We start from the raw sequence: 21,397 nt of genomic DNA, 5'->3' as shown, positions 1-21,397 counted from the left end.
TTGGGTAATTGTCGGATGATGTCATTGAAGTCGTTAAGTGTGAAAGTGGTGCTGTCTGGTAGGTAGATGTTACAGATGCATAATGGAGTCTTGAGGCGTACGGAGACGGCTACGACTTCAAGTGGGGATTGGATATGAATTTCGGTGCTTTCAATGAGATTATTTACAAATATAGCTACTCCGCCGCTTGCACGGAGGTGTGTTTGGCGGTTTTGGAAGAATCCGTTATATCCTTTTATGGGAAAAGTGGTGTTAAGTTTTAAATTAGTTTCTTGGAAGCATAGGGCGATTGGTTGGATGAGAGTTTTTGCTCTGTGGATATCGGTATTGTGTTTATGTAAGCCGTTTATATTCCATTGAATAATAGAGTCCATGGTTAAGAAATTAGAAGATTAAGAAATTGCTTGTGTGGTTTTGATATGTTTTTTATAGGCTTATTTAGTTTTGGGTAAAACTTTGTTGAAGGGGTTGAGATTGGAAAAGTAGATTTTGTTATACGTGTTTTGAGTGACTTGTCTTTTGTTTTAGGATGAATATGTTCAATTATGTCCATTAAGGTTGGGATGCTTATGTTTATACTTTCGATAAGTGTGGATGTTCATTGATTTATTGTTGAAATTGTTCAGAATGTATTTAAATTGGATGTATGTGATTGGTAAGGGCGCATTCACAGTGAAGTATTCGATGATTGGATTTAGTTTTTCGTCCAAATTTATATCGAGACTGTTGGACGAATTTGTGCGAGATTGTATTTTTGGTTTCTTGATGGTTTTTTCATTTTTTTTTATCTAAGGTAGATGGTAATAAAGCATTAGGGGAGTCTGGATGTTTAGATGATGAAGAATCAGACATAAGTCTTTTTTGTGTTTCAATTGGCGAGTGGGACAGTGCTTCATCGAGATGGTTTTGAGTTAAAGGGAAAAATTTAGTTTCTTCGAAGTCTTCGGTAAAGTCTGATTTGGTTTGATCAAGGATATCAAGAGTTGGACTTGTCGGAGAACGGATATTTTCAATTAATTCGGTGTAATCTATAGCGTAGTCTTCAGGTTTGTTTGGGTTGGATGGTGAGTTTTTTCTTTGTGTAACATTTATATTTTTGCAATTATTTGAGGTATGTCCGCTAGCTTTGCATAGAAAACAAGTAACTATATCATCGGTGAAAAAGATTCTGAAATGAGATTCGTTTGACGAAATAACTAATGAGTTGGGAAGTTTAGGAATGTCTTCGTGTTTGATGTATACTTGTCTTCGGAAGCTCTTTATGTGCTCGAAACCTTCAATGTTAATACCCGCTTTGAGGTGGCTGATTTGAGAAATGGGATATATGTTTAAGTCGTTTAGTGCGTTTGTGATTGCTTGATTGGATATAGATGGGCATACATTTGATATAATGTATCTTTTTGCCGGGTTTAGCAATCTGCGTATAGTTTAATCATTGATATTTATTGATTGGGTTTTTTGGAATAAATTGTCGAGTATTTGTTTGCTGGCCAGGAAGATGCAAAAACGTAATCTTTTTGTGGTACTCCATCAATAGTGTTAAAGACTAAGGCTTGTTCACGGCTGGGGTTTTTTTCCATGGCGACAGCGGATGCAAAATTTATATTGTTATTATTCGTCTTATTCGATAAAGAGATTATAGATTGGTCGTTAGTGGATACGTCATTAGCGTTTGCGTGTTGCGCGATAGTGTCTACGGTGCGGTTGTTATCGCTAGACGATGTTGTTGAGGCGGAAAGTAGTGACGGGTTCTTGTTTGCGAAGCGTGAGGTAAGATTACTCGTTGAAATAGAGGGAGCACCGATATTGCGGTCGTTGCCTTGCACTACTATGTTTTTGGTTGATTGTTGAGTCGGCGTGGTTTTGTATGATAGTTTATTTGTTTTGTTTTTAGGTGTGGAAATGTTTAAATTTGAGATGCGAATGGATGTGGGGTTTTTGGGCAAAGTGCCCGTGGGGTTTTTATTCATTTCATGAATATAGGCGGTTGGGTGTTATATTAGTTAAAACATATTACCTTTCCGAATGTCGATGTGTTTTCTGTGCTATCAAAAAGCTATAAAAGCGAACAGTACGATAAGAACACGTAATAACGGTCGGCAGTTGGACACGAACTGAATTAAAACAATTACTGTTAAATTATTGTGATTAAAGATATCAAAACACGCAAGTTTTATTTATATTGCAGTATTATAATATTTTTATCTATGTTTCTTATTTATTAATGAGTGAGCGTATGAAATTTTAAACAAGGCAAACTGATAAAATTTCATATTTGTTAAGTACAAAATATGGAAGAATAATAAAACGTGTGGTGTAGAAAACTGTTAACAAGTGTGTGATCCTTTTACATTGTCTGATTCATTATTTGTAAAACAATTTTTGGTTAACAAAGGATTCAACTTGGTACATAATTGAATTATTATCAACATTATAAAGTATAAATACTTTAAAGTTGTTCATAAGTTATTGACTCATGCACAATAGTTAATTAGTTAATTAAAAACCGGTAGCTGTCATGTACAAAATAACAGTAATCTTATATCATAGAATTTTTTCGGTACAATGTTCATATCAGTTACTTGTGTGTCATATTACATAGTATTTCATAACTACCGATATCTGAAAAAATTGTACACGCTTTTAATTAACAAGAAATAAAGAACATGAGTGAAGTTTTCCGCAAACATTTAAGAAGTATTAGTTCATACCTAGTAATCGTACATTATAATATAAATATAATATAGTTCATGATCGGAAATTAAGAAGTTATGAATTCTTGTGTAAGTTAATAGCTACCTAACCTAGCCTAGTGCGATACAATAAATATATTTTAACATGTATGAATAATGTTGAAATATACTCGTCTATTACGTCTATTTAGATGTATGAAAGTAGTAATATCACTTATATTTGAATTAGTGTCTTATTACGCCGTAGAGCGCTGTCGGCGCGTAATTAGTATCGATGGGTAACGTTGAGCTCGCTGCAATCGCCGTTAGTAACAGTGGCGCAACGCTCTAGTCTAGTTTTTCTGTTTCCTAAATACTAATCATTTTGTGGTTGACCGTTGTCCGCTGTGTTCGCTAAATGCGAATTTCATGGCTCACTGGTCTCGGATGATGGTACTGCACAGCGTGTTTACGCTTTACCGAGTCTCATATGCAATGTAATATTTTATATTTTATTAGAGTAACATTGATTATTATAACTAGAATTAATTTTCACAAACTACTTCTAGATTATTGAACATTCAAGAGCATTAAGGTTGTTGTATTAATGCATTTGGTTAAGTACCTGGCTTCTACGTAAAACGGAACTTGCCTATTATTTGTTGTTGGTCGGCAGTGTTAAAAGAAATAATGCAGTATTTTTGAACGAAACAATTTGTGAACAACATTAATACACCGTATTAATGTTGACGTGTCTAAGTAGTATGGTTGAATATCTAAAGATAAATAGCATAATTGTTAATACCTACTTGTAGTAGTTGATTGTAATTGGACATATTTATGTACAATTTGGTACAATAGATTACAAATAAGAATGTCATTTTTATGAATTGGCGTATATCCGTGTAAGACATAATTTTAGTAAGGACATGCCACGGAGCCGCTTATACAGGGTGGTGCAGAGGAAACGCATGTTTTTCAATATTGAATTACTGGGACACAATGGGTTGAAAATAATAAAAACAAGTATTAAATGATAGGATTTTTAATGCCGTTTTTGAAATTACATAGCATGTTTAGGTTTGGAAAATAATGTCTTTGAGATGACGTCCTTCTTGCTGGATACAAATGTGGATCCTCTTCTGAAAATTACGAACGGCTCTCTCCAACATTTCATTCGGCACGGCTTCAATTTCCTGACGAATGGAATTCTTAAGGTCTTCGAGTGTGCGAGGCTTGTTGATGTACACTTTTGATTTTAAATATCCCCACAAAAAGAAGTCACATATCGACAGGTCGGGTGAGCGAGGGGGCCAGTGAACATCGCCAAATCTCGAAATCACATGTCCTGGAAACATTTGTCGAACCACTGCCATGGATGCTCTCGCCGTGTGAGCTGTGGCACCATCCTGCTGAAACCAAATGTCTCTCATGTTCACTTGACGCCTTTCAAGTTCTGGACGAAGGAAGTTGTTTAACATTTCAACGTAGCGAGCTGATGTAACAGTAACTGCAATTATATTTAGCAAAAACGCATTAATGGCGAACGAAATGTCATACTGTTTAACAAATGCAGCACCATGTTATTTATTACCTAGATTATATATGAAAGAATGAAATGTTACCACGACCACGAACCTATTGATCCAAAAAAAAATTTGTGGTAACTATCGCTTATCGTAACCTAAGGATTTAATTTTTTGGTACAATGTTCATATCAGTTACCTGTGTGTCATATTACATGCTATTTCACAACTACCGATTTCTTAGAACATTCAACATGCTATAATATAATATAGTTCTCATAATCGGAAATTAAGGGGTTATGAACTCTTTTAAGTTAATAGTGTAATGTCCCCTCCTCAATATTAATATATTCATTAAATTATGAAAAAAAATCATGTCATATTTTTAGTACAAACATTTATTGATCTGTCTTTGAAATCTTTCTTAGAGAAACCTGTTAATTATTCACAATATTAACTTTCCTAAATAGGTATAATGACATAAATAGAGCGCGGATTTTTAAGCACTACAAAGTATCAAAATATGCCATAAATATTCAGTCAAAATCCTAAAAATATCCAATATAGGAAAAAAATTGGCCAGTAACTTAAAACTATTATAATTCGTAAAGATTACTGACAATAATCCAAAAATATGCAATTGCATAGAAATCCGCCTTATATACAAAAGTAAAATAAGCGTTATAATTACATCGAATTGTTAAATCGTAATGAGTTTATAAATGTTAAGCTTTTGAATATATTTAGTCATTTTTGATATGGAATATGTATTGAGTGTCTACATTTTAATTTTTTGAAAATAATAAGAGTTTCTTAACTAATTTATTTGAATTTAATTTAATGTTTCTAGATGAATAAGTTATTTCATTGAAATTTTCGAAAAATTAACTTGATTAACAATTTAAATGAAGAACATAGTTGTTAGTTATTTAGTTTTAACTTAAAATGGTTTTATGTGGATTTAATGTCCATGAATAGGTTATTCAGTAAAATAATATAATAAATATGATATTTTAAATATATAAATATTAATATAAGTTCATTTTAGTTTATTGTAATTATATTTATTATGTCTTTTCATTACTTATAGCCTATAGGTTGTTGCATTAAGTAAAACTTGGAAAATTAAAGATTTGTTGATTAATTTCTCATTACACTTTTAGTTTTACTTAAATAAATAAATAACTCAAATAAATTTGATTAAGTTTTTCAAAATAATCATACATTATAACATATTAGATAATATGTGTGTTAAAAAATGTTTGTATTTAACATATTTCTGGAATACTGACATTCTCCAATTACCATATGAGTTATTTTTGCTTTTATGTAGTTTTCTAGCTTAAGTTTGAATAAATACTTTTTTGTACATTTTTTAAAATTATAACAGTCCCTAGACATTTCCATACTAGTTTGTAAAAATCACTTGTTAAAATAATAGGTTTTCTTTATCTAGTCGTATAAAACGCTCTTGTTCCACTGATTACAATATATTTTAGTAGTGTGAAAATTCTTTGAAAATGTACAATTTTCTACTTCTTTTTATCTAGCTGTTTTAAGTATAGTAATTCGATCATGAAGAACTAATAAAAGTATGTTCCTTTTGGAATTATAAATTTAGCATCTACTTCCATCATATATATATCTACTCACTCCAATGTGTGTTAATTTTTTTACTATTGCTTTTTTGAATTATAAAAATCATCAGAAACAAAATATTATGGTTACATCAGATATATCTTATTGTAATGATAAAAAACCATTTCAACAAACATGAATCAATTTTACTATAGAGATATAGTGATTACCTGTTTGTCAAAGTAATTTACACGATTATTTTAAATTGATGTATACAATTCTTGTATTTGACCAATTTTTGGAATACCAATAAAACATTTCTACAATACTAATATTTTCTAATTACTACTGGGTTATTTTTGCTTTTATGTAGTTTTCTAGCTTATGTTTGCATTTTTTAAAATATGAAATAAATAAATTAAAATATAATGGATATTCCAGATTTAAATAATTTCATCTCTCAATTAGTTTAAATACTATCATCTAGATAAACTTGTACGAACTCGTCCTGGTACCACCTCATGACTCCATTCACGAGTCTTCCGAAAGTCATTAGACCATTTTTGTGACCGAAAGAGAAAACTTGGAATTGAAGAAGACCTCTACGTATCCCGAAAGCTGTATATTTTCGTGCTTTTTCATGGTGGTACTTGCCAGTATATTTGCTTCGCAAATCAAAAACGCTAAATCTTTTCGCGCCCCACATTTGTCTAACAATTTTCTTTAAATTCGGCATCTGGTACGCATTGGACACGAGTCGTTAAGCTATCTGTAGTCAACATAGAAGCGAAAGAAAAGATCTGTTTTTTTTCTTTGCCGACCTACAGTGGTGAGATACTTAGTTCTACGAGCCCCAGGAGTTCCATATCGTGCATCATATCATCATCGATAGCAGTATGTTTCTGTTGAAGATATGGTTTTAGCGCGATTGATCTTTTATCACAATTTTGAGTTCAATAAGTTGGTACGTCCTACATTTTCATTGAATACTAACAGTATTGTTTAATACTTAGATGAGTTTCGGTGTCATCCTCAAATTCTAATTGTTACTGGTCGGCTAGTAGTGGGTGGTTGAGCTTTTCAGCATGTTGAGTGTTTACGTTCAAATTTGCTTACCCGTGTGAATTGTACACGTTAGGTTAAGTTGATACCATCAGATGCATTGAGGGTTCTCCACTAAACGAATGTTTCTGCATTGATGAACTATCTGCGGACAATAACATTGGTGACCGATCCACCAAAAGTGCTTCAACTGTTTGCTGAGGTCAAAGACAAGGGGTTTCTTACAAAGATTGAAACTTTTCGATTTGGACAGTGAGTTAAATGTCGCTACAACACCGTCCTTAGCCATCCCCACAATTAAACCTGTTCGCTTCGAAGGCATTTTGAAAATTAAAACAATAAAATAAATAAAATTATCGAATAGAAAACCAAATTGGAGGGAAAATATTATTGCAGCGCAATCTACAGTGACTATCGATCGTATAAAAATTAATTAATAATTGACTACTTGTGCGATCTAATTGAGATTTATATAACTATGGTAATTATAATATAATACCGTGGGAGATATGACGAAAACCATTTTAAGAACATTTCGATTATTAGTGTTTCAGCTGTTTCACGGTAAACCGATAGCCGGAGGAACAATTTGCATAGAGGTCGATTTTTTCTCCAAGCGATTCTTCACTAGGACCAGTTTTTCGTTTTTTCAAAAAGTCATTATTTAAAACTTTTATTTTTTAAAGGCCATTTGACGTATACAATGTTCTTTTTTTTTTTTTTTTTTTTTTTATTTATTAAAAGAGAATATATACAATCTGTATTAACTATACAATAAGTAATATGGTTGATTTATTTTATGTACAAAACTGGACGGCTTGATGGAAGGGAGTGTCCAAACAACACTACTTCAATTCTAGACTTTTATTTATGTTTTATTTTTATTTTTATTTTTATTTTTTTTTTTTTATTGGTTGAGGAGGTCCCTGGGCCAATTTCGCTTTAGACGACGTGGAGGGTTATCTGGGAGAGTGACGGATGAGAGATTGGAAATGAGTGGATTAGGGTGGTTTACTGTGTTATTGTGAAATAATTTATAGTAATGGGAGGCTAGGGTGCTTATGTATGGGATATTAAGGTCAGAGTGGAGTGAGAGGTTGCTGACGTACCAGGGTGCGTTTGTGAGGAGACGAAGACAAATTGATTGGAAGGATTGGAATTTTTAGATGTTGGATTTTTTGGAGGTACTCCATAGCTGTATTCCGTAAGTCATTGAAGGGCGGAGAATTTGTTTATAGATTAGGAGTTTTGTGTTGAGTGGAAGATTTGATCTAAGAAGGTGTTTCATTTTGTGGAGTTTAAAGTTGAGTGATTTCCTTTTTGTTTTTATGTGAACTGCCCAAGTGAGTTTACTGTCGAGGTGGACTCCTAGGTAACGGGTGGCTTGTGCTTTGGGAATCGTGTCGTTGTTGATAGTCATGGGGGGACTATGGTCTGGACGTAGAGTAAAGGTTATGTGGGTAGATTTATTTGGATTTATTTTGATTCTCCACAAGTTGAACCAGTTTTGTAGTTCGTTGAGATGGGATTGAAGATTATCAGATGCTATGGTTAGGTCAACATTAGTTGATATTATGCCTGTGTCATCTGCGAAAGTAGCAAGAGTGGTGTTCTCGAAGTGAGGAATGTCGGAGGTAAATATATTGTAAAGAGTAGGTGCTAGAATACTTCCCTGGGGGACGCCTGCTTTTATGTAGTGGATTTGTGAGAGTTCGTCCTCGCAGCGAACGACAAAGGACCGGTTATGAAGGAAAGATTTTATAATTAAAAACAGGGGGGCTGGTAGAAAACGTATTTTATATAGTAGGCCTTCGTGCCAAACACGATCGAACGCCTGAGCTACGTCGAGAAAGACGGCAGTGGAGTACTGTTTGTTTTCGAGAGTTTGTGCAATTATGTCGATTAGTCTGTGAACTTGATGGATAGACGAATGTTTATTTTTGAAACCGAATTGAGTGTGGGGGATTATATTATGGCTTGCTAATATAGGGTTTAATCGCTTTAGTATAATCTTTTCTAGAATTTTTGAGAATGAAGGTAAGAGGCTGATAGGACGGTATGAGGAAGGCAGGTCAGGAGGTTTATCAGGTTATGGAATTAGAATAATTATGGAGTGTTTCCAAGAACGAGGAATGTGGGAGAGACGAAGAATTGAGTTGAGAATGAAAGTTAAGAGAAGAATGGCTTTTTTGGGCAAATGTTTTATAATTCGATTTGTTATGAGGTCGTGACCTGGGGATTTTTTGTTTGATAATTTACTGATAATAAATTGAATTTCGCTGGGTGAGGTATGTTTAGTGGGTAAGGACATAGGAAGGCAATTGGTTAGAGATTTTTCAATGAAGGATGTGTGATCGATGTTGTTGACGTCGGGGTGAGGAGAGAAATTATTTTCTAGAAGAGAGGCAAACAGGTTTGATTTTTCTAAGTTGGTCTTAGCGAAGGATCTGTCAGGATATCTAATTGGTGGTATTACATTTTTTTTATTTAGGATTTTTTTAGTAGCTTTCCTAATAGAATTGTTTGAGTTAGATAGAGAGTGTAAATATCGTTGGTAAGTTTCCGTGTTGTGAATGCGTAAAAGGTTTTTGAGGGAGCACGCAAGATTGTTATAGCGACTTTTGTCACTGGGTAGGTGGGTATGGTGCCATCGGTTTCTAGCTCGGCGTTTTTCAACAAGCAGTTTTGAGAGGTGTTCAGGGAGAAATGTTTTATTGCGGTTGGTGGGCAAGGAGGTTGAAGAGTCAAGCGCGGCGTTTTTTATCAGCGTGGTGAAGGTCGAGACAGCAGAGTCTATCTCTTCAGTAGATTTTAAAGAAATGTTTAGAGATACATTGTTTTCAACGATGTGGGAGAATTTTTTCCAATCGGTTATCCCTGGGGTGAGAGTGGGGAATTTTTTCAGTGAGACCAATTGATTATTTAAAGTTAATAGGATAGGAGTGTGATCAGACGAGAGGTCTGCGAGATTGGCAATATTAAAGTTGATGTTATTAGGAAGAGTATGAATGAAAAAGTCAAGAATGTCGGGGACTCTGTTGGAATGTGATGGCCAATAAGTTCGATCGGGAGGAGATAAGTATTTTAGGTTGTTAGAAAGTAGAGATCTGTGTAGCGAAAGGCCTCTAGTATTGGATACTCTAGATCCCCATAAGTTATGTTTGGAATTGAAGTCACTTCCGGATATAAATGTGTTACCGAGGGATTTGAAGTACTGAGTAAAATCATTGTCGGTTATTTTATTAGCGTGTCCCGGTGTACAGTATACAGATGAGATTGTAGTGGGTACATGGTTTAGTGAAATTGCTATATTTGTAGCTTGAATGGATGGAGTTTGGAATTGTGGAAGTACAGCGTGACTAATGTTTGTTTTTATTATTAATGCAGAACCAGCATGCGCAGTACCATCAGGGTGATCGCAGTGGTATGTTGAGTAACAGGGAATATGAAAATTTGAGTGTGTGGTGAGGTGGGATTCACTTATTAGAAGTATATCTATGTTATTTACAGTAAGAAATGCTTTTAATTCATTTTTTTGTTGCAATAGGCCGTTTGCATTCCAAAGAAGGATGGATATCGGGTGGAGAATAGTTTCGTGATTATTTATCATCTTTAGAAACTATAAGTTTATTGATAACAGTGGTTAATAGAGAGATTAGAGGACAGATTAGGTTTTTTAGTTCTTCGAGAAAAGATGAAAGTTTGAGGGATATGTCTGGATCGGGGGGAGTAAGATTGGTTGGATTGTTTGCGTTTTCGGTGGTGGCTTGGGCGTATGTTTTGGGGAAGTTTGAGGCTGAAATTGAAGTAGCGTTTACAGATGTTGGGTGAACATAATTTGATTGAGGGTTAAAGGTTTTTTTTTGATTGTAGAGTAGATTGAAATTCTTTATGAACTGGGCATCCTCGGTAGTTCGCAGGGTGGTCACCGCTGCAGAGAGCACATTTTGCTGGAAGACTTTGGGATTTTTTGGCATGAAGTGGACAGGTGGTTGGCTCCGCAACGGACGCATTTTGGCGGATGGTTACAATAAGATTTGGTGTGTCCAAACGCTTGACAACGGAGACATTGTATTGTTAAATTGTTGGCTCGAGGTTCTTCGATTTTTATTTTGGTGTAGTACAAAAAACCGATCGAAAATATGTCTTTATTGTTGATGGCTGGCTCCAGGTCAATAAAGAAGAGCGGGAGAGGAAGTTTTGTATTTCGTTGGAGAACATTGGTGATGTTTCTGACTTGATGACCGTGGGCAAGTAATTCATTTTTGATTTCTTCTATTGGTGTAGTGTGGTGGAGATTTCTCAGTATTACCCGATACGCCCTATCTTGTTTCAGTTGGTATGTATGGAAATCTGCTTTGGACTCTTGCAGAAATTTGATAACCAAGCGGTACGAGTCTGCTGAAGTAGTGGAAAGTTTTACGCCATTAGTTGAGCTTTTGCATGAGAAATGTTCACCTTTGATTAACTTTTTGATGGAGTTACAGAAAACATTGAAGTCATTAACTACGCGAATGAATATTGATGGAGGTATATTTCACTATCAAAGTAAGAAAAGTTTTGGGAGGACAGGGGGTTTTTCAATTTTCCCCTCCCATTTAGCATCTTTTTTTCGATCCCCTTCCTTTCAAAAATCATTTATACGTCACTGTTCTAGAACTAGTTACTGCTTTAACCATTGAAGCGCATTTGGACTTTGATCTACAAACGAAGCTGATGGCAAAGAATTTAAATTAATTAATCCATTTGGTGATGAATTACCCGCAAGAGGATTATATCCAGGTCGTCAAAACACTTACCAAGCTCCATGTGCTTGATGGATCAGCTGTGAGTGTGGTAGTAGACCCAAAATCCAATTGTCTTCAATTATTAGAACCATTTAAAGTTTGGGATGGAAAAGATTTGGAAGACCTTATTATACCTATTATTATTATACTTATTAAAGTGAAAGGAAAATTTACTACTGGTCACATTTCTGCAGCCGGTCCCTGATTGAAATATCGAGGTCATAATATATCAAATAATATGTTTTTGACGTAAGTTATTATAACTTTGTTCTTATCAAAATGTACAAAATACAATTATTTTATTTATTATTCTAGTGCAACCAATTTAGATAATAATGAAATGAATAAGGTACAAAACCAATATACTGGAGACTGGGGTGCAGTTCCAGACACAGCCAGAGCATACATAGCTAAAGGTATATTGTGGATAGTATTTGGTGATGAAAATTATGATGAAGGAAGTAGCAGAGAACATGCCGTTTTAAAACCACGTCATTTAGGAGGACATGCGATCATTGTTAAATCTTTTGCCGGTATTCATGAAAACAATTTGAAAAAAAAGGAGTATTAGCCTTGACATTTTCCGATACTAAGGATTATGATAAAGTTCAACCAACTGATAAAGTGTCTTTATTCGGACTTGATCAATTACTTTTGGCATGCCTTTGAAATGCATATTGCGCCATACTTACGGTAGTTGTGACGAGATGTTACTTAATCACACATTCAATTTGTTAAGTCCAGTAGTGCATTAAACCGAATAAAGCAATTAGCTGCTGCTTCTAAATAAAATACTAATTCATTCATGTTAATTTGTATCATTTATTTATATTTATTAACTCGTAGATTATATTTTAAATTAAAACAAAAAAATAACTGCTTTTAGGCAAAGAAATCATTATATTTAGATCCGTTGATACTATTGTTTTATATAGGTATTATAATTGTTAATACATTAAGGGCTAGTTGTACCGTTGCGTGGTTAAACATTGATATCGGCGATCAAATATTAATCCTTGATTAAATGTCTGAGTGTGTATGGTTGGTGATTTGGGTATGATTAGTTAATCACTGATTAAAACACGATATTATTGTTTTTATACAATATTTTCATTATATTTCATTACAGTTGGTACTCATGCATCTTCATGCATGCGGTACTGTATATTTTACCAGAATAATAAATAATAATAATAATAATATAATATTATTTATAAAAATTATAAAAATATTTTACTACAACAGTATAACGTAAATTGCAAATATTTATATAATGGATTCTTCAATGAAACAGAAACGTTCAGCTAACTTCTCAGCAGCTGAATCCGATTTATTAGTGTCACTAGTAAAGAAGCACAAATCTATAATAGAATGCTTAAAAACAGATATTGTAAATTCAAATTAAGAGGATACAATTATTTACTAAAATACTACTTTGTTGTATTTATCTTTCAATATTCTAATCTACTTATTGAATAATAAGTAATAATAATATTCAAACTGTCATTAAAAAACAAAATTATTTTATTTTAATGTTGAATAGAATCAAAAAGGATGCATGGATCATCATTCAGGATGAATATAACTGCCAATCCGTTGTAATACTCGTACGGCATTATTATTAAAAAATAAATATGAAATTATTAACCCTTTTAGACCTGACTTTTTTTTAATCAAAAAATAATTTCTTTTCATTTATATTTTTAAATAGGTAAAAAAATAAAGTTGACAATGTTTTAAATAACTTTATTTATTTTTACTAAGAAAACTGGTAGGGCCACAAAAGTCACCCGTCGGCTTGAATGGAATGAAATATACAAAAAATTTTATTTATTTTTTATTTTATTATTTATTGAAAAAATCTAATATTTTTTTCGATAACTGCAATTTTATTATAATAAATTAAATAAAAACCTTTTACAATATTAAAAGTATACAATTAACTTATTAAACTTCAATATATAAACAAAAAATTAATATAAACCTTAAAAATAAAATAAGATACGACTCTTCTTGAGTAGTTGAATGAATATATTCATAATATTATTTCTTAATATGGAAATCAGCAAAACAATTTCTTCCTGAAGCCAAACACAAGTGTACTTTATACTTTTCGCAAAAAATGTGCGTTCGATGTTTTCGACATTTTGGATGCTTGCATTTTGTTGGATTTTTCAAGTTATCAACACCAGGAAAATTACCCATTGTATCGTATCTTACTATATCGTGAGGTATAGGACTATCAGTTTTTATTTTTTTATTTGTTTGCGGAGATATCTGTGTGCATACATCTTCAGAATTAGATGAACATCTTGAACTCTTATCAGTAGAAGTATTACTAGGTCTGCCTTTTCTTTTTGGAGTTGTTAATTTACTACGACGATTTATATTTTCATTAGCTAACTGCAGCCGAAAATGTAACAAATCTAGGATTTTATTTTTTTAGATGTTTAAATACTTTGCGTCTTTTAGATATTGAATCCAGCAATTGGCCACTACCAAATCAAAAGCATGTACTATAAGTCGTAATGTCCATTTTTTAGATTTTATAAATGTTCTATATGTACTTATAAGTTCATCGATTTTGTCAACGCCACCCATTGATTTGTTATATAAGGTTATAATTTCCGGTCTTTCTATTTCTACATACAACTTATTTTTTTTGTCTCAGCGTTTTATAATTTCAACTTCACTAGACGTAATAAAATTAGATGCTATATTTACTGGTTTATTATCATACCATTTCAACATGCCTAAAGAAAAATTATTGATTTTCTTAGATTTTATTTCGTAAGATGTTCCACGTCCCATTTTAGACATTATTTTATCTGCCAATAGAGGTGGATTTGCAAATCAATTTGTCCTTATTGTACCAGCTGCATAAATTCCTTTTTTATAAAGTCGTTCAAATAATTGAAAGGAAGAAAAAAAATTATCAAAATATAGGAAATGAGAATTTTTTTTTACTCCTTTAGTTAATTGCAATACAGTTGCACCACCGATTCCAAATTGCTTTTGTAAATCAGAATTTATTTCAGTAGATGCACCTTGATATAATAAAAAATCATAAACTGTACCACTTTGTCCTGCAAGTACATATATTTTTATGCCCCAAGGATATGGCTTCCCTTTCATACATTGCTTTACCGAAAGGGTGCCCTTAAATGGCACCATTTGTACATCGACACATAAGTTTCGTTCCATAACTAAACTATTACACTTTTTTTTTATTAAATCATACAAAAGTCGAACTTTTATAAATTTATCTTTGTTATTAATTGAGATACTGTTATTGTAAATTATGTGTAAATTGGATCTGAGCTGAAAAAAACGATCCCGAGTCATAGTATTTGTTACAATATTAATTCTAAATGTCTCCTCCTAGTACATTCGTATCCGTGGAAATTTTAACGACCCCATTATAATATGAATCGCAATTAGTGATTTTATTTCCATACCGTTTGTTGACTGGAATTGTATTTCCTTTTGAACTGTATATAACGTAGTGTTAAAAGCTATAGTATCGAAAAAATTTTCATGAAAATACTGATAAAAATAATCAATTGGTGAGGGCATAGATGTAGGGTAAACTTCATTTTATAAATCATCTAATTGTAAGTTTAAACTTTGGAAAGGTTCATTGAGCCATTTTATACTTTTTTTTATCAGTAACAGAATAGTTATTTTCATTCAAAATAGTATTATTATCATCATCAGAGATGTTTGGCAAGTCATAGTAGGTAACACTAGCTCTATTAAAAAACAACTAACAATTGGTAAACAATTCAAAAAAATACTTAATACAAACCATTATTTTTTTTTTTTTACTACATTATTTTTTAATATTGTTCTTTTGTAATAGAACCATCTAACAGTGAATCAACAAATAATAATCCATCTACTTCTACAAAAAAATATTGGACAACCTACACACCAGCAGACTTAAAATCTAAGTCATCTTTAACAGCCAGTAGTGCTTCAGCAGCTGGTATTAAGTTTTTAATGTTTTTATTGTATATTTTTGTGGTCTTGTAAAAAGTAATCAAGTGAAAATTATTATAATTTTAAATTTGTAATAGGTAATTATATTATTTTAGATTCTATGCAGAGCAATTAATGTATTTATTTTACAATGATGTGTTTTTATTTAATTTCTGTTTTAAATAGTTATGTACTTAAGTATTCAACATAATAATTTGATTTTTAACTTCAGTAACTTTTCTGGTCGGAATGTAATTTAATACAGATTCCTCTTAAGTCTCCCAAAAGAAAAAGTTATTAAAAAGTTAAATTAACTTTTATTTTAACACATTCATTTCAGTGACTCTTTAGACATCTAATATACAGCAGAGTATAATCAACTTTTATTAGTTTAATGTACACACTTGACCACCTTTTTTTTCACTTGGTATTATTTCTTATATAAATTCAAAAATATATATAACGAGTATATATTAATTTTATTTTTTTAATAGGAATAATATTTAGTTATTTGGTGCATTTACATATTTGGTATTTGTTTTTAGATGGACATGTTACAAAAAATCATAAAGTGTATCAAGACAAAATTATCAGTTGGGCATCTTATCGGGCATCGTTAACACAACATTTATAACTTAAAATAAAACTCATCAAGTTGTCCAATATACGCAACCGATATCGTAAAATGGACCACCTTTACCTTTATTTGGACCTTTTATAAAAACTTAATAGATATAATAACTTTATTCAAATTTATTAAAATGTTTTATTCAGTTAACAAATTAAAAGTCAAACTGAACAAAAAAAAAAAAAAAAACAATAAAATAAAATAGTAGGAACTAATTTTCCAAACTAATCAAAATTTATAATAAATAATAGCAGACCTTGCTTAAAATAAATTTATAATAAAATAAAAATGTAGGTACTTAATTGTTTTCACATTGAATACATAATAAAAACTCATCATTAGGTTGTAAACCCAAACAATCTTAATGGAACCAAACACTACATTGTGGGCACATTATCATGTCCAATTGGTTGTTTTCTCTACATAGTGGACAATACCAATTTTCTTTCACACCAGCCTTTGTTCCTTTTAATGTTGGTATATCTTCTACCTTTTTCTTTTTTGATTTATCATTTTTTTTTGTCAAAAATTTTCCTTTTAGTATTTTATTTTTCAACTTTTTCTTTTTTGATTGTAATGTTATTGATTTTTTTTTTTGTAGCAATTAATGATTTTTCTTGAAATCATTTTTGTAAGGACTACTGGTTAGGACCACAGCTTTTTGAGCACCTCTTCCACTTTTTTTTGATTTAGTATATTGTTGAGTCTTAGGTATAGGAGAAACCTCTAAAAGAACCTTTGTAAATGAATTATTATTTTGCTCAACATCATTTGTAATTGAATCATTAAGTGCATCTTTAGTTTTATCATTATTGACAGTTATACCATTTTCAATCTTAGTTTCTAGTTCCGGAGTAGGACATTTGTTTAATAAGTCAGAAACAATGAATTGATGGTTCTGAAATATGTGTCTATTAACAGGCCAGATACCTGCATTTCTAAATGCATTTTCAGCAATACTTACTGTAGCTGCTCGAGCATATGCTTCCTTAAGTAAACTTGACACATTAAATTATGATATTGTTCTACCATAATTTTGACGCAACCATTTTTCTTGAGCTTGAATATAGTATAACCCTAAGGACTTAAAAAAAGCAACGTCAAGTGGTTGAAGGCGATGGATAGTATATCCATCGCCATAATCTAGGTAACTGAAGCAAGACTATTCCATTTTTTTTAGCAAATAATAAAGCATCTAAATTTTTACTATGTGTAGTATGTCCAACAAATAGTATTACAACTGGATTTTCTTTAGTTAGATTTTACATGCGAATGGAAATGCTTTAGCCAAGTTACAAAAAGCTCAGAGTTAATATAACCAGAGTCTGAAATTTCAACAACACTACCAGATGGAGCACCTATTTCTAATTCTGGGCATTTTCGTTTCCTTTTAAATATAATCATTGGTGGCACATAAAAACCAGATGCATTGACACAGCAAACAATGGTAGTATTGACTCCTCTTTCTCCACTCGTTAAAGCCCCTACTTGTCGTTTACCTTTTAAAGATATCACTTTTTGAGTTTTTTTTTGGACTGTAATGAAACCAGATTCATCGACATTGAAAATAGTGTTTGCATTTATTTTATTTTCATCAAATACTTTTTCAAGAATGTCAAAAAAATCCATAACATTTTTTTATTAAAATCTTAAACTCTGGCCATAGAAGTAGCTTCAGGCTGTCTCAAGCAAAGTTGTGGGTTACGTTTCATGAACCCATAAAACTATTTTTTTTCTTTATTAAAATTATGAATTAATGAAAATTTTTCCGCGATATCGAATGCTAATTTTCTTGTATCATTTATTTTAAAACCAAAAAATGATGACTCTAAATGTAAAAGATGATTTACCAATTGTTGTTCCATATTAGCATCAAATACTGCTGGTCTCCCAAATGATTTGACACGATTGACATACCCATTTTTACCATCAGTATGTCTCTTAAGAGTAGCTTTGGGAACATTGTATATCTGTGCACTTTTGTTCAAACCATAATCACCATTTTTATAGGCAGCAACTGCTAATTGTAGATCTTGTTCAGACTATTGACCGTATGGACCTCTTTTCGGCATTATAACTGTAGGAACAATTTTAAAATGTGAAATCTGTAATAAAATAATGGTCCAAATTAGGCAACAGTTGGTGGTCCAAAATAAACAACTTTATAATATTACGAAAAACTCTTTACTTACTCAACAATGGCAAAGTTTAGTTTTAAACAGTAACATCATTCAAATTTGTACTAAATTGTGAACAAAAATCAAAATAGGTCAAATTCGAGTACATTTAATATTCTTTATGTTATTACTTAGCAAAAATGTATGGAAAATAACATCAAAAACCCGAATTTTGTATAATGTGTTGATAGATCAAGCGATAAATGATAAAAACGTGTTTGTTTACTCCAAAGACGTTATAAGCGTACAGAGAACATATTTTACTAGGTTTGAACCATTTCTTATCATTACGAGGTGAGATAAGCGAGTGGTCCGAAATTACCCGATTCTTCCCTATGTGATCACATTTCTCACGAAACACGTGTCGTACACGTGGTAACTGATTCAATAAATAATAAAAATAAATTCAATTATTCATTTTTCACTGAACCGTGGAAGTAGAAGAAGTTATTTAACTTAATTGTTTGATTAAAATAAATTATAAAAAAAATGAAAAAAACAAAGAAGACTCCATTGGTTGGGTACATCCTATTGCTAGATTGGAAAAGGGAAATTGTCATACCCTATTTCCCGATCTCTTAAAATACGAGTCAAAATTATTTAACTATTTTCACATGTCGAGTAAATCTTTTTTTGAACTACATAATTTAATAAAGTATGACACAAATATGAGAAGGTCTATTTCAACAGATGAATGACTTGCAGTGACGTTAAGGTGACGAAGTTGGTGTGGGAGTGTGAAAACGTTGATGTTGAACATTTTTTTGATGATTTTGTAATCGATGAACGATAAAATACGAACTTTGAAAATTTGGATAAGCCTGTGATATTTGATATGAAAGAGAATATTGATGTAGAGTCCGTGTATAATCATTATACGAAGAATTTGGTTGATTTTGAGATTCGAAATTTGAGCCAACTAAAAAAGAGTTATTCTGTTGTCGAGATTGCTTTGCATTAAAATTGTTTCTATTATCTTAAGTTTCACTTCTATTGTCTTATCCTCAAGTACTTGTTTAAAATAATTTATAAGTGATAACAAAAAAATACGGTTAGGATCATCCATTGAATCTGTCATTTCATTTCACTCTTTTAAGCTTTGTCGTATAGACAAAAACAATAGGCTTTCTAAATCTTTAATTGGTTTTTTTTGCTTTTTAGATCGTCTTAATTGTGTGATTGTGTCTTCACCAGAATTATTCATAATATCATTATCTTCATTATCTGTGGCGGGTTCGGCATCAGTATACTGTTCAGAATCATTGTCATTTAAATTTGATATAGTTTGCTTGTTTCCAAAACAAGATAAAAGAAAAGATAACTGATTATAATAAACATAAGTTTTCCACGATTTACTGCCTGATCCAGATTTCAATGTGAAAAGTAAGTATCATTTCAGAAAATTCTTTATTGTTTTTTTATAACGTTAGTCATAAATTCTACATAACACAGCTGTTTTTTGCTATTAATTAATGAGTATAAAACATGATGTCTTTGTCCAATAAATCTAAACGTGCCTAATTGGAGCGAAAACAATATTGAATATAGATAACACGATGCTAAAACTATCGGTAAAATGTGATTATAACTAAACGTTTCTTATTTGTTATATAACAGGCTTAATTGTTTATTGGCCAGTGCAATATTTGAAGCAATGATATGATACATAAGAAATATATTGTAACTTGGAAACGAGTACACAACAAGAATTTATTAGACAAAAAAATATATTCCATTAAAATAATTAAAATTTATTAGCTACAATTATTTTATAAGAACATATTTTAAGTTTTAAATCAAATTTAAATAAATAATGGACAACGAAAGTGATATATTACATTGCAAAATAGAAAAATTGGAGATTTATATAGATGAACTAGAAACAAGCTTATATGAACATGAAGATACAATTGCTAAATTAGATGATAAGATGTTGGTGGCCATTGAAGCGCTGGATTTAATGAAACTGCAACAGACAGATATGTGCAACGAGTTGGTTAACAAAAATGAAGAACTAATTAATAATTATGAAACGATACACACGCGTTGGTTGTATAACCAAGAAGAAAACGAATGTTTACGGGCTAACAATGAGCAGATACATACTCTGTTGGAAGAACAGAAGATAAAGATAGATGACTTAGAAAATGTAAAATCGACTCAATTAAAAGAAATTAAAAAACTACAAAAGCAACTGTCATCTGTCATGAAAAAGTTTCAGGATAACCAACGACTACTAAAATCAGAACTTAAAGTTAAAGATCAAGAAATAATTTGTATACAAAAGACTTTAGCGGATAAAATTACACAATATGCCGATCTAGAGAAAAAAATGAGTACCGAACAAGACCGTAATGAGTCTTTGCAGTCGTCGATTGGTGAATTAAAAATTAAGTACGATAAAGACGTATGTGCATTGCAGGCAGAGATTACTGGACTACGGGATGAATTAAAACAAACTTTCACTAAATTGGAGAAGGTTGAACATCAATTACAAGAAGCACGAAATGAAACAATTTATCGAACGACCGAGTTCAAGGAAAAAATTCAAGAAACAAGTGATGCTCTATGTAAAGAGAAAAATAAATTGGAAAAAAAATACAGTAAGCTTAAGGCTGAGAACATGTCGTTGGTCTCAAACGTGGCGTGTGTTAATACAAAACTATGTAATTCACAAATGGAAAACAATACTCTCAAATGTCAGCTCATGGAGCAAAAGAAATCGATTAAACTCTTGGAAGCAACGAAATATAGGCTACAACATGAAATGGAAAGAATCAAGAAGAACGAAGAGTTGACAGCAAAAATTGTCATGACAGAACGTGAACAGCATGATCGAGAGCAAAAAATTTCTGAAAAGAAATTAGAATTGAAATCTCAAGAAGAACGTGAACTCAAGGAGTTGAGTAAAAAGCTATCGGAACGAATTATATGTTTGAAAAAAATTAATTATGATTGCGATATGCCCGAAAAATCAAAATGTTGA

The 21,397-nt window shown here is 31.7% G+C and overlaps 1 protein-coding gene across 1 annotated transcript; it reads left to right on the top strand.

Moving 5' to 3' along the window:
* The first annotated feature begins 20,224 nt into the window (after positions 1 to 20,224).
* On the top strand, positions 20,225 to 21,397 carry LOC113555945 (paramyosin-like). Its single transcript, XM_026960587.1, has one exon. The coding sequence runs from the start codon at positions 20,225 to 20,227 to the stop codon at positions 21,395 to 21,397; it is 1,173 nt and encodes a 390-aa protein (XP_026816388.1).

This window comes from Rhopalosiphum maidis, chromosome 3 (genome assembly GCF_003676215.2).
Source record: "Rhopalosiphum maidis isolate BTI-1 chromosome 3, ASM367621v3, whole genome shotgun sequence".
NCBI classification, from domain to species: Eukaryota; Metazoa; Arthropoda; class Insecta; order Hemiptera; family Aphididae; genus Rhopalosiphum; species Rhopalosiphum maidis.
Note: the sequence above shows the minus strand (reverse complement) of the source record. Positions and strands in the feature narration are given on the sequence as shown.

Bases quoted from the DNA above. Each gene is read 5' to 3' on its own strand.
- LOC113555945 (XM_026960587.1), top strand. From the start codon at position 20,225: ATGGACAACGAAAGTGATATATTACATTGCAAAATAGAAAAATTGGAG.